The sequence below is a fragment of the Corythoichthys intestinalis genome, chromosome 1 (assembly GCF_030265065.1).
Source record: "Corythoichthys intestinalis isolate RoL2023-P3 chromosome 1, ASM3026506v1, whole genome shotgun sequence".
In the NCBI taxonomy this organism is placed as follows: domain Eukaryota; kingdom Metazoa; phylum Chordata; class Actinopteri; order Syngnathiformes; family Syngnathidae; genus Corythoichthys; species Corythoichthys intestinalis.
In genome coordinates this window covers 6,155,327-6,169,951 of record NC_080395.1, presented here as the reverse complement: position 1 = coordinate 6,169,951, position 14,625 = coordinate 6,155,327, and the positions used below count along the sequence as shown (strand labels likewise).

Below are 14,625 nucleotides of genomic sequence, written 5' to 3'. Positions count from 1 at the left end.
AAAAAGATTAAACGTTTAGCCAAACCGCGGCATTGAAACACTCGACTACTTTTTATTGTTCATTTGACACGGACGGTTGATTATGAAGACTTAAAGAGAGGGCGCTCTTGCTTCCGCCGATGGGCCAGGCGCATGTTGATGACGTCTCTGAGTTAAGATGGCGCAGCCCCGACTGGAGCATGTTGTGGCAGACGCGGGAGCCTTTCTCCTTAAAGCTCCTCTCCAGGTGACTTTTGTTTATGGCTAACCGTCCAAATGCAGCATGCGACATCCGATTTCGAGTTTGTTGTAAAGCGACGACTGTCAGATTTCGTTTTAGTACCGATCAACTGCGTAGCGTAGCTAGCTAGCAAGCGTTCTAGCGTTCAAGATGTCAACATGCCGTGGATGAAACGAGCTAAATATTGGACTTTCCCCCCCAATTTTTAAAATTTATTTTTGTTGAGTACATTTTTTAAAAGTACAAAAAGAGCCTATTTTTGATGGGGAAAAAACTGACTGAAAAACAAAAAGGAAATATACTTTAAGGTACTAAAGATGCATTTCAGAAAGGAGAAATGGGTCATTTTTAGACGGAAAAACTTTTGACAATGAACATTTTTGCATGGAAAGAATGGGTTAAATAATAAAATTTAGCCGAGGAAAAAAAAAAAAAAAAGCATTAAAAGTAAAAATGGACAGTTACGTAAGGTGGGCCATTAAAAGATGCATTTAAAGAAGGAGAAAGTGTCGGAAAAACAAGTTTCATGGGAAAAGAAGAGGGGGAAAAGTGACAAATTTTAGCTAAATTCAAACATATATATCATAAAAGATAAAATGGATGATTACGTAAGAAGGACAAATTTTAGTTTTTTTTTTTTTTTTTTAAAATGGGAATAAAGTTTTGGGAATCAAAGATGCGTTCAAAAAAGGTGCAACTGACCATTTTTAAATGGAAAATCTTTACAAAAAGAAAATTTTCTTGTAAAAATTAAGCAGAAAAAAATGTCAATTCCAAGATTTTATTTTTTTTGTGAAAACGAATTCATAAAACAAAAATTAGGCAAATATGTGAGGACCATTTTATGCAAAAAAAAAAAAAAAAAAACAGTCAATTTGTATTATATAAAAATTACAATTTTAAAATGACATTTTTTGCATTTAAAAAAGTCAGGGAAAACTGGACAATTATGGACTAAAATAAATAAATGGACAATTATGGACTAAAATAAATGAAAGGAAAATATAGTTTTAGGTACGAAAGTACAGTACGAGCAAAGCCATTAAGAAAATTCGATCAAAAATAAAAAAAGAAAAAAAAACGGACTATCAATTTGTAAGAAGAACAATTTACAAGTCAACAAGGTGTTACAATGATGCGTTCCAGGAGATTGGGAAAAACGTGTACACGTTGAGCGAGGTGGTGGAGGAGATCCGAGACAAGGCCACCCGCAGGAGTCTGGCCTTCCTCCCGTATCAGCTCGTCCTCTGCCGGCCGCGACCGGAACACATCCGATGGGGTAATTAAATTCCGCCGCGTCGGTGCGAACGTCAACCGACCTCTCGCTCTTTGGCTCAGTGACGGAATTCTCCAAGAAGACTGGAGACTACCCCAGCCTGTCGTCCACTGACATCAAGGTGGCGGCGCTGACCTTGCAGCTAGAAGAGGAGCACGTGGGAACCAAACATCTGCGGCGGGAGCCTCCCCTACAGGTACGCGACCCCGCCCCTCGCCTCTCCCGCGTCTTTTAACGCGCGTTTGGCGGCAGGTCGACGTGAGCGGCACGCGGCGCCATCCCGAAACGCCCGTCGACATAGCAGGATTTCACTTCCCCTCCGAGGTAAGCCGAGGGGTTTTAAACTTAAAAGTATATAAAGTATATCAATATATATACTGTATTATTATTATTTTCTTATCTATTTTCTTATGTTACTTATATATATTTACTTCCTGTTGATATCTGGTCACTTTCTGTTGATATTAGGGGAATTTTTGGTGACTTCCTGTAGATCTGGGGGCATTTTGAGGTCACTTCCTGTTGATATCAGTTCACTTCCTGTTGATTTTGGGGGCTTTCAAAGGTAACCTCCCGTTGATTTTGGGGCATTTTGAGGCCAATTCCCGTTGATATCGGGTCACTTCCTGTTGAAAATATGGAGATTTTTGGGGTGACTTCCTGTTAACACGTCACTTCCTGTAGATTTGGGGGCTTTTAAGGGTCACTTCCTGTTGATATCAGTTCGTTTCCTGTTGATTTGGGGGCTTTCAATGGTAACTTGCTGTTGCTTTTGGGGCATTTTGAGGTCACTTCCTGTTGATATCAGGTCACTTCCTGTTGATATCAATTCATTCATGTGGACTTACGGGCTCCTGGGATCACTTCCTGTTGCTTTTGGGGCGTTTTGAGGTCACTTCCTGTTGATATCAGTTCACTTCCTGTTGATTTTGGGGGCTTTCAAAGGTAACCTCCCGTTGATTTTGGGGCATTTTGAGGCCAATTCCTGTTGATATCGGGTCACTTCCTGTTGAAAATATGGAGATTTTTGGGGTGACTTCCTGTTAACACGTCACTTCTTGTAGATTTGGGGGCTTTTAAGGGTCACTTCCTGTTGATATCAGTTCGTTTCCTGTTGATTTGGGGGCTTTCAATGGTAACTTCCTGTTGCTTTTGGGGCATTTTGAGGTCACTTCCTGTTGATAATATGGAGATTTTTGGGGCCACTTCCTGTAGATTTGGGGTCACTACCTGTTGATATCAATTCATTCATGTGGACTTATGGGCTCCTGGGATCACTTCCTGTTGCTTTTGGGGCGTTTTGAGGTCACTTCCTGTTGATATTGGGTCACTTCCTGTTGATATCAGTTTGTTACCTGTTGATATGAGGGCATGCCGGGGTAATTTCCTGTTAGCGCATCACTTCCTGTTGATTTGGGGGCTTTTAAGGGTCACTTCCTGTTGATATTAGGGTAATTTTTGATGACTTCCTGTTAGCACGTGACTGCCTGTAGATTTGGGGGTATTTTGATGTCACTTCCTGTTGATATCAGTTCACTTCCTGTTGATTTTGGGGGCTTTCAAATGTAACCTCCTGTTGATTTTGGGGCATTTTGAGGTCAATTCCTGTTGATATCGGGTCACTTCCTATTGAAAATATGGAGATTTTCGGGGTGACTTCCTGTTTACAAGTCACTTCCTGTAGATTTTGGGGGCTTTTAAGGGTCACTTCCTGTTGATATCAATTCATTCATGTGGAATTATGGGCCCCTGGGATCACTTCCTGTTGCTTTTGGGGCATTTTGAGGTCACTTCCTGTTGATTTTGGGTCACTTCCTGCTGATATCAGTTCATTTCCTGTTGATATGGGGGCATTCCGGGGTCATTTCCTGTTAGCCCGACACTTTATGTTGATTTAGGGGCTTTTAAGGGTCACTTCCTATTGAATTGGGGGTGTTTAAGGGTCACTTCCTGCTGATATTGGGTCACTTCCTGTTGATATCAATTCACTTCCTGTGGAATTTGGGGTTCCTGGGATCACTTCCTGTTGCATTTGGGGCATATCGGGGTCACTTCCTGTTGATATCAGTTCGTTTCATGTTTATACGGGGGCATTCCGGGTCATTTCCTGTTAGTGTGTCACTTTCTGTTGATTTGGGGGCTTTTAAGGGTCACCTCCTCTTGTTATTGGGTCACTTCCTGTTATCAATTCACTTCCTGTGGAATTGGGGGCTCATGGGATCACTCCCTGTTGCTTTTGGGGCATTTTGAGGTCACTTCCTGTTGATATTGGGTCACTTCCTGTTGATAATCAATTCGTTACCCGTTGATTTGGGGGAATTCCAAGGTCACCTCCTGTTTGCCCATCACTTCCTGTTGATTTGGGGTTGTTTAAGGGTCACTTTCTGCTGATATTGGGTCACTTCCTGTTGATATCAGTTCGTTTCCTGCTTATGTGGGGGCATTCCGGGGTCATTTCCTGTTAGTGCGTCGCTTCCTGTTGATTTGGGGGCTTTTAAGGATCACCTCCTCTTGATATTGGGTCACTTCCTGTTGATATCAATTCACTTCCTGTGGAATTGGGGGCTCCTGGGATCACTTCCTGTTGTTTTGGGGGTATTTTGAGGTCACTTATTGTTTATATTAGTTCACTTCCTGTTTATCAGTTTGTATCCTGTTGATATGGGGGCATTCCAGGGTCATTTCCTGTTAGCGCATCACTTCCTGTTGAGATTGGGTCACAACCTGTCGATATCAGTTCGTTTCCTGTTGATATGGGGTTATTCTGGGGTCATTTCCTGTTAGCGCGTTACTTCTTGTTGATTTGGGGGCTTTTAAGGGGCACCTCCTCTTGATATTGGGTCACTTCCTGTTGCTTTTGGGGGATTTAAAGGTCACTTCCTGTTGATATTGGGTCACATCCTATTGATATCAGTTCGTTACCCATTGATTTGGGGGCATTCTGGGGTCATTTCCTGTTTGCGCGTCACTTCTGGTTGATTTGGGGCTGTTTAAGGGTTACTCCCTGCTGATATTGGGTCACATCCTGTTGATATCAATTCATTTCTTGTGGAATTTGGGGCTCCTGGGATCACTTCCTGTTGCTTTTGGGGGATTTTGAGGTCACTTCCTGTTGATGTGAGTTCGTTACCCGTTGATTTGGGGGCATTCTGGGGTCACTTCCTGTTGATTTGGGGGTGTTTAAGGGTCACGTCCTGCTAATATTGGGTGACTTTCTGTCGATATCAGCTCGTTTCTTGTTGATATAGAGGCATTCCAGGGTCATTTCCTGTTGATATCAATTCACTTCCTGTTGATATTGGGTCACTTCCTGTCAATGAAATGTTGAATAGGGCCTTTTGAAATCAATGGGGAATTTTGTCCATTAGAAATGACTGGGTATGTTTTTGGCAAATATATATATATATATATATATTTTCTCCCCATGGTCTGGTTTGTGGGCATGTTGCAGAAGCGCAGACCCCCGAAGCTGGAGGAGTCGTGTGAGGTCAACTCTTGCAGCAGCGATGGCGACAATGGCGACAACTCCTTTAACAGTTTCCAGTTCTGGAGAGACGTTCTTCCTAGCATCGAGGATGAACTGAGCGTTTTCTTGGTGAGTGACTAAAAGCTAATGGCTAATTATTAGCTAGCGTTTTTTTGGGAGCGGGCGGGATGAATGAGATAGTGGCTATCTGTTAACTGGCCGTCACTCGCTTACAGGTTATGTTATGGATGGCTCTTGACTAGAGCTGTCCCGACTAGTCGACGTAGTCGACGTCATCGATGACGTAAATCCGTCGACGCGCACAACATCCCGTCGACGGTTAATGAAGGGTTAAAAAAATATATGTATGGAGAGTTCAGAATGTCGGATGCTCTGTATGCAAGCGGGGAAAGCGGCACAAAGCCAAAAAAAGCGGACCAGTGTGTCTAAAACATTGACTTATTTGAAAGAAACGAACACTCTTCTGCCCTGTCGCTTCAATGCCAAGCTTGGCTGCAAGTCGGCCGTGAATAAACACCATGCGCCGCACCCAGTTTGTAAAAAAAAATTTTTTTTTCATTTTTTGTACACCAGAGGGTGCTGTCACCTTACTAAATAATGATATTTCATTGACACTGGGCCTATAAGTGCTATTAGTATTGTTCTTAATGCTAATTGAAAGGTTTATTTCATGTTTTGGTTTATTTTATGGTTTAGAAAATTATATAAGGTTAAAAGGTCATACATATATACAGTATATACAGTCATTGCACTCAAGGGAGAGATTGTCAATGATAAGGTAATACTTTAAGGTAAAGGCAATTCATATAGGCAATTCATTGATATATAAATAAGGTTTCAAAGGAAAAAGGTGAAAAGTTTTTGTTAATTTCTAATTGTGTTGTTTTATTTGTGTGCACCGTAGCTCTTACGGTGTGTTTACATCAAGGATGGAATAAAAGTTGTAAACCATCAGTTTAAGAGACCATCTTTCCCAATCGGGATGCTACACTAGTTAATTCTATCAGCATTTGAACTCATTGTTTATTTGTGATTTATTATTGTTATTTACATTTTTATTTGTACTTTAATAAATAATTTAAGTGTTCCAATATATTTTTTTGTGAAGTGGAAAGCGTCAACAAAGATTTCATTGCTAAATTAGTAAAAAAAAAAAAAAGTTTTAAATTTTTTTTAAAAATTATTAGATTAGTCGACTAATCGTAAAAATAGTCGGCTGACTAATCGGGAGAAAATTAGTCGTTTGGGACAGCCCTACTCTTGACGTTCAATCCATTCGGACTGCTTGCCCCGCCCAGACCAAATGGTGCGTTCAAAGCCAATCCTAAGAGTTTAAATGAATGAGTTGCTTATTGTTGTTAACGGCAGACATTGAGTTTGTATCACGTCCTTGTTAAGTAGGGTACTTACAGGTCACTTTTTGTACAGTTTAGATCAAATCTTGTTGGTACTCTGTAAAATGTCACTAAAGGCTTTATATCCCATATTCTGTCACTTCCTGTTGATTTTGGGGCATTTATGAGTCACCTTCTATCGGTCTTGGTCTAGTTCTTGTTGATTTAGGGGCATCCCTGGGTCCATTTCTGTTGATTTGGATTGATTTTAGAGCATTCCCAGGTCAGGTCCTATTGCGTTTGGGCCTATGGGGCATTCCCGGGCCACTTCCTGTTGACTTCGAGGCATTTGCACGTCACGTCCTGTTGATTTCGGAGGCATAACTGGGTCACTATCTGTTGATTTTGACGCTTAGGTACCTCTGTCTGACCCCCCGCAGAGTTCCGAACAAAAGCAGGAAGCACCGAGCGAACCGTCCGAGAACTTTAACAGTTTCCTGTTCTGGAGGCAAACACCACCCCCCGTCGACAGCCACCTGCTGGCTCTACTGGTCATTACATAATACGTCGAGTCTGAGCGTCAACGGAACGTCCCCATGACTCATATTTTGGCTTCTTGCAGGACGATGGCGTACAAGGAGATGTCGGGGGGGCACTGGAGTGCCAGGAAACTGTAGATGATGATGATGACGATGATGATGACGGAGGAGGATGGATCACCCCCAGCAACATCGGGCGGGTGAAGACGGACTCGTGCGATTGGACGACAGCTCCGGAGGTCAAAGTGGGATGTCTGACCACAGACTTTGCCGTACAGGTGAGCGAACGGTGTTGCCTGATCACCTTGTGGCGGCGGGATGTGTCACATGTGAGTCAATTATTGTCAAGGGATGAGTTATTGTGACACGGGAGTCACTATGTGCATCTAATTCCATGTGACTCTTGGCACAATGACCTGTATAGCGAAGCTCGCATAGTGATTTCTCACTCCTCTTGACTCCAAAAAACTGATGTGACTCAATGTGAGCCCTTTGTCAAGTAACTTCTGTATTGAGTCATGTAACTATTCTTCAGTTATCTTCAGACTCCTTGTGACTCATCCCTTATGATGGATGACTCGCATGGGGATTCCTCAGTCAAGTGGAATGGTGAGGTCTTGATTGAGTCGTGGCACGTTTGATTCCTCAGACTCGTGACTCACTGAGGCTCCTTGCAACCCGTTTGACACTCTGAGGCTCCTTGCAACTCATCTAGAGTGAGTCTTTGCACAGTGACTTGTGTACTGACTCAGTGGATGAGTCACATGACTATTCTTCAGTTGTCGCCAGACTCACTGTAAGACTCCCTGTGACTGATTTTGTTACTCATCCCGTATGATGAATGACTCACATGGTGATTCTTTAGTCAGAAGTGGCTCGTGGAATGGTGGTCTTAATTGAGTCATGGCACGAGTCACACAGATTCCTGACTCGACTACTGTTACTCCTTGCACAGTGACTTGTGTATTGAGTCAAAGGATGAGTCACATGACTATTCAGTTATCATTCCCCAGACTCGACTCACTCTGTAACTCCTTGAGACTCATCTAATGTGACTCTTTGCACAGTGACTTGAGTATTGATTCAATGGATTGGTCACGTGACTATTCTTCAGTTATCTCCTGATTCACTGTGAGACTCCTTGTGACTGACTTTGTGACTCATCCTGTCTGATGGATGACTCACATGGCGATTCCTCAGTCAGGAGTGGCTCGTAGAATGGTGAGGTCTTGAGTCATGGCACGAGTCACACGTAGATTCCTCAGACTCAAAACACTCTGAAACTCATCCAGTGTAATTCTTTGCACAGTGACTTGTTTGAGTCACCAAAAGATGACTCAGTGATTCCCCAGTCCGAAGTGGCTCGTGTCACTTGCGTATCGAGTCTTAGGAGTCACATGGTGATTCCCCAGTTGTCTCATGGCTCCTTGCGAGTCAGCTACTGACTCATCCTATGGTGACTTCTTTGAGTCGTGGGATGAACCACAGGGTGATTAATCAGTTAAAGCGGCTCACGCGAGGGCTCGCATTGTGACTTGGAAACATTCCTAAGACGAGTGATGCGGCCCGATGTGACTCATCGTTCGATTTTGTGCACGCAGAACGTCCTGATGCAGATGGGACTCCGCGTGGTGTCGGCGAACGGAATGTTGATCAAACAGGCTCGGAATTACATCCTGAGGTGTCACGCCTGCTTCACGTGAGTACGCACGCTTGCCGCGCCCCACCCGACGGGACGCCCAATTGATGGTCGACCGTGTGCGCGTGTCAGGACCACCGGCAACATGAGCAAAGAGTTTTGTCCCAAGTGCGGCAACCGAACGTTGAAGAAGGTCAGCGTCAGCGTGGACCAAGACGGACACGTGTGCATGCATTTCTCCAGCAACCCCAAAGTGCTCAACCCGCGCGGACTCAGGGTGAAAACACACACACACTTGTTAACTCATTGGCTGTCAGTGACTTGTGTTCAAGGGGTTGGACATCTAGCTACGTCAGTTGCACTGAAACCGGAGCATTCACAGTCTTTTGTGGAGGTCCATTCCAGTTTATTTTAGGACATTTGCAGGAAAAACCAACAAGTACAAGCTATGAGTGCACAATAAACAAATGCCCCAAAAGGAAAATGAAAAATGAGCCAAAATCAACAGGAAATGACAGCAAATGCGCCAGTAACTGAATAACAGGAAGTGACCTGTATATACCCCAAAAGCAACAGGAAGTGGCCCCGAAATCATTAGGAAGGGATCCAAATTGAACAGGAGCTGACCAACGAATGCCCCTAACTCAACAGGAAGTGACCCAATTTGAATACGAAGTGACCAGGGAATGCCCCAAAATCAACAGGAAGTGACCTAAATTGAACAGGAACTGACTTAAGAATGTGCCAAAATCAACTGGAAGGGAACCAAATTGAACATGAAGTGACCTGGGAATGCCCCAAAAACAGGAAGTGTTCTGGGATTGCCCCAAAATCAATAGGAAGTGACCTAAATTGAACAGGAAGTGATGTAAATTGAACAAGAACTGACCTTAGAATGTGCCAAAATGAACTGGAAGGGAACCAAATTGAACATGAAGTGACCTGGGAATGCCCCAAACACAGGAAGTGTTCTGGAAAATGCCCCAAAATCAGTAGGAAGTGACCTAAATTGAACAGGAAGTGACCTGAAATGCCCCAAAATCAACAGGAAGTGATGTAAATTGAACAATAACTTACCCAAGAATGTGCCAAAATGTACTGGAAGGGAACCAAATTGAACATGAAGTGACCTGGCAATGCCCCAAATTCAGCAGGAAGTGACCTAAATTGAACAGGAACTGGCCTAATGATGCATCAAAATCAACTGGAAGGGATACAGATTGAACAGGAAGTGACCCGGGAATGCCCCCAAATCAATAGGAAGTGACCTAAATCGAACAGGAAGTGACCTAAGAATGCGCCAAAATCAACTAGAAGGGATCCAAATTGAACAGGAAGTGACCGGGAATGCCCAAAAATCAACAGGAAATGACTCAAATTGAACAGGACCTGACCTAGTAATGCCCCAAAGTCTAGTGACCCAAATACAGCAGGAAGTGACTCTGGATTGCCCTAAAACCGATTGGAAGTGACCTAAATTGAACAGGAAGTGACCTGGAAATGCCCCAAAATCAACTGGAATTGACCTAAATTGAATAGGAACGTACATAAAAATGTGCCAAAATCAACTGGAAGGGAACCAAATTGAACATGAAGTGACCTGGGAATGCCCCAAAAACGGTAAGTGTTCTGGGAATGCCCCAAAATCAATAGGAAGTGACCTAAATTGAACAAGAAGTGACCAGGGAATGCCCCTAAAGCAATAGGAAGTGATCTATATTGAACAGGAAGTGTTCTGGGAAAGCCCAAAATCAATAGGAAGTGACCTAAATTGAACAGGAAGTGACCTGGTAATGCCCTAAATTGAACAGGAAGTGACTTAAGAATGTGCCAAAATCAACTGGAAGGGAACCAAATTGACCATGAAGTGACCTGGGAATGCCACAAAATCATTAGGAAGTGACCTAAATTGAACAGGAAGTGACCTGGAAATGCCCCAAAATCAACAGGAAGTGATGTAAATTGAACAAGAACTGACCTAAGAATGTGCCAAAATGAACTGGCAGGGAACCAAATTGAACATGAATGACCTGGGAATGCCCAAAAACAGGAAATGTTCTGGGAATGCCCCAAAATCAATAGGAAATGACCTTAATTGAACAGAAAGTGACCTGGAAATGCCCCAAAATCAACAGGAAGTGATGTAAATTGAACAAGAACTGACCTAGGAATGTGCAAAAATGAACTGGAAGGGAACCAAATTGAACATGAAGTGACCTGGGAATGCCCCCAAATCAATAGGAGGTGACCTAAATTGAACAGTAAGTGACCTGGAAATGCCCCAAAATCAACAGGAAGTGACGTAAATTGAACAAGAACTGACCTAAGAATGTGCCAAAATGAACTGGAAGGGAACCAAATTGAACATGAAGTGACCTGGGAATGCCCCCAAATCAATAGGAAGTGACCTAAATTGAACAGGAAGTGACCAAAGAATGCGCCAAAATGAACTGGAAGGGATCCAAATTGAACAGGAAGTGACTGGGAATGCCCAAAAATCAAAAGGAAATGAATCAAATTGAACAGAACCTGACATAGTAATGCCCCAAAGTCTAGTGACCCAAATACAACAGGAAGTGACTCTGGATTGCCCTAAAACCGATTGGAAGTTACCTATTTTGAACAGGGAAGTGTTCTGGGAAAACCCAAATTGAATAGGAAGTGACCTAAATTGAACAGGGAGTGACCTGATAATTCCCGAAAATCAACAGGAACTGACCTAGGAATGCTCCAAAATCGATAGGAAGTGGCCCAAATTGAAAAGGAACTGACCTAGGAATGCTCCAAAATCAACAGGAAGTGACCTGGGAGTGCCCCCAAATCAATAAAAAAACAACAACTGAGTACCGTACCTCCAAGTACCATAAAATGAACCAAGAAAGTGACCCACAGGACTGGCTTTCAGCGCCATTTACGGCACTAGACATCTAATTCCTTTGGACATCTGGTGCCATCAATCGCAAGCAGAGTTCATTTTGGCTCCATTATTTTTGGTGGATCATTTTGATGAATGTAAATATAAATGGACAGTATTTGACTTTTAAATCCCTCCCCCCAATTTAGTACACGTTGCCGCTTCCGCGGGGCGGGAAGCACAGCCACGAGCCGCACCTGTGCGAGGACCAGCGGTTCCCTCAGCAGCGGCAGTCCCGGAAAGCCCGGCAGAAGACGGACGCGCGGCATCCGGATTACGCGGCCGGAGGCGCCTCGCCCTTCTGCCCCAACGACGTGTACAGCCGCGCGGCTCACCTCAAGGTCCGAGAGGCCGGCTGCGGCGCCGGACGCCGCCGGGCAAACCCCAACGCGACGCGCGCCAAGTACGCCAAATGAAGACTCCTCCCTCTTTTGCCAGCATTTTTGCATTCAGGAAAGAAAAAAATATATATATACTTTGTTCCATGTTTTGCCCTACATTACAATAAAATGGTCTTGCTTAAAATGTTTTTCTAGGTTCTAGGTTAAGTCTACAGAATCGATTTTTTATGAAAAAAAAAATGCCTTTTTCAGTTCATGTCGAAAGGGTGTTTTCCTCTATTCCTGGGTACTTTCAAAATAAAAATTTCCACAAAATTATACTTTTTAAAATATATTTTCACTAAATTAACATAAAAATGACCAATGTGGCCCTTTTAAAATATTTTCACGAGCAGTATATATATATATTTTTTCCCAGGTGTCTGTAAATTTTGGACAGGACAACAAATCCCGCCAAATTTAAAAGCAGTCATTGATAAGGTACACTGGACCAAATTGGTCTCGGGGGCAGCCATGTTGGTAGGGGCAACTTTCCCATCAAAGTGAATGAACTGACCTCAAAATCAAGTTGTAACTCACTTATTTTCCTCATTAAAATTGTTACAATTTCATCAGTTAAAGCGCATTTTGACTCAGCAGCTGCCATTGCTGGTGGCCATGTTGGTAGGGACAACTTTCTCACCAAAGTCAGCTAACCTCAAAATTAAGTCCTAACTAGCTTATTTTCCTTATAAAAAATAAAATTTGATCAATTAGAAGCACCTGCAACTGACCAGGCCACAGGGCGGCCATGCTGGTAGGGGCAACTTTCCCATCAAAGTCAATGAGCTGACCTCAAAATCAAGTTGTAACTACATTATTTTCCTGAAAAAAATGGTTACAATTTTATCAGTTAAAGCGCATTTGGACTCAGCAGCTGCCATTGCTGGTGGCCATGTTGGTAGGGACAACTTTCTCACTAAAGTTGGTGAGCTAACCTCAAAATTAAGTCCTAACTATCTATTTTCCTTATAAAAATTAAAATTTGATCAATTAAAAGCACCTGCAATTGACCAGGCCACAGGGCGGCCATAGTGGTAGGGGCAACTTTCCCATCAAAGTCAATAAACTGAACTCAAAATCAAGTTGTAACTAGCTTATTTTCCTTTAAAAAAAAAGGTTACTATTTTATCAGTTAAAAACGCATTTCGACTCAGCAGCTGCCATTGCTGGCGGCCATGTTGGTAGGGACAACTTTCTCACCAAAGTCGGTGAGCTAACCTCAAAATTAAGTCCTAACTAGCTTATTTTCCTTATAAAAAATAAAATTTGATCAATTAAAAGCACCTGCAATTGACCAGGCCACAGGGTGGCCATGTTGGTAGAGAGCTTTCCCAGCAAAGTCAATGCGTTGACATTGAAATTTTAACTTTTTTCATTTTATTTATGTCAATGCACCTGTTATTGATTCAGTAGCTGCCATTGATGGGTTCTCAGGGCGGCTATGTTTGTAGGGAACAGTTTCCCAGCAAAGTCAATGAGTTGAATGAGTCTTAACTAGCTAATAAAATATTTGATCAATGTAAAAACATCTGCTATTGACTCAATAGGTGCCATTTACGGAGTCTTAGGCAGCCATGTTGGTAAGGGCAACTTTCCCACCAAAGTCAATATGTTACTATTAAAATGAAGTCCTAACTAGCTTATTTCCCCTTATAAATATAATTTGATCAATGGTATCTGGGATTTAAGGTGCCTCGAGGCAGCCATGTTGGTGGGGGCAACTTTCCCACCAAAGTCAATTAGTTGACATTGAAATCAAGTCCTAACTAGCTTACAAATTTGATCAATGTAAAAATATCTGCTATTGACTCAGTAGCTGCCATTTATGGTAGGCTCAAGGCCAGGGGTCGCGTTAACCGAATATTTTCCGTCGTTGACCGGTTTTTTAAAACGGTGATGGAAAAAACTGAAGTCCGTCCGTCATTTTGACAGGTTGTAATTCACACCCCAGACCACAGGGTGGCGAGTGAGCATATATATTGTAGCGTCACCGGGGTCTAGCTGCCATTTATGGTAGGCTCAGCGCAGCCATATTGGTAGGGGCAACTTTCCCATTAAAGTCAATGAGTTGACCTGAAAATGAAGTCCTAACTAGCTTATTTCCCCTTATATAGACCCTACTCACCTACGTCACAAAATGACGTGTCGCTGTATCCGGCCGCCATATTGTACCTATTTTTTAGACCTATTCTCATTTTTTTCAATTAGTCGTGCAAGTTATAGAGCAATTCATGGAAGCCCCGGTGTTATCTGACGCTGTAAACTCATTGGATGCGTTGCATAAAAGGCTTTACGTGGAAAAGCTTCAGTTTATCCATTCGCCAGATCCGTATTTGATGCCAAAATCAATGTTTTTCGACCCGCTGTCTTCCCCATCTTTGCCTGACCCTGATATTTACAACTATCTTGTCCACACAAAATCAGCCTATTATCACGAAAGTTTGAAAAACTTTAAGAGCTTGGAGGCTTATAAATGCTACGTTGCTGGTTGGGTGAAACAGGTCCTCGTACACGAAAATTCGGCAGGAATCTTGTGCTCGGAAGGTGAGTTACGAAATTTTCAATTCAAAATCTTTTGTTCTTGCTAACATCCACTGTCAAGTCTAATGTATTTCATGTCATTTGTCAATGGAGCTAGGGCTTTTAATGTTTATATGGTTTAGCGATAGCACTCTCACTACATACATATATAATATGTAATAAATATGAAGTGCGATAGCACTACTCCAGATTGTCCCTAGTTGAATTTATTTTTGGGCTTTTGACCTCAATAGTGAAATTGTAAATTAATTGTATGACAGCTGTCTGATTATCCCCTTATAATTATATATTT

General features: G+C 42.6%; 1 protein-coding gene across 1 annotated transcript; it reads left to right on the top strand.

Moving 5' to 3' along the window:
- The first annotated feature begins 100 nt into the window (after positions 1–100).
- Positions 101–11,941, top strand: nob1 (NIN1 (RPN12) binding protein 1 homolog). Its single transcript, XM_057833697.1, has 10 exons — positions 101–226; positions 1,367–1,499; positions 1,559–1,692; positions 1,749–1,820; positions 4,948–5,091; positions 6,758–6,868; positions 6,940–7,134; positions 8,458–8,555; positions 8,628–8,772; positions 11,559–11,941. The coding sequence occupies exons 1-10, from the start codon at positions 158–160 to the stop codon at positions 11,823–11,825; spliced, it is 1,368 nt and encodes a 455-aa protein (XP_057689680.1). The 5' UTR covers positions 101–157; the 3' UTR covers positions 11,826–11,941.
- Positions 11,942–14,625: the final 2,684 nt, after the last annotated feature.

Bases quoted from the DNA above. Each gene is read 5' to 3' on its own strand.
- nob1 (XM_057833697.1), top strand. From the start codon at position 158: ATGGCGCAGCCCCGACTGGAGCATGTTGTGGCAGACGCGGGAGCCTTT. The intron at 5,092-6,757 runs GTGAGTGACTAA...GACCCCCCGCAG, and splicing joins ATGAACTGAGCGTTTTCTTG to AGTTCCGAACAAAAGCAGGA. The intron at 6,869-6,939 runs GTCATTACATAA...GGCTTCTTGCAG, and splicing joins GCCACCTGCTGGCTCTACTG to GACGATGGCGTACAAGGAGA.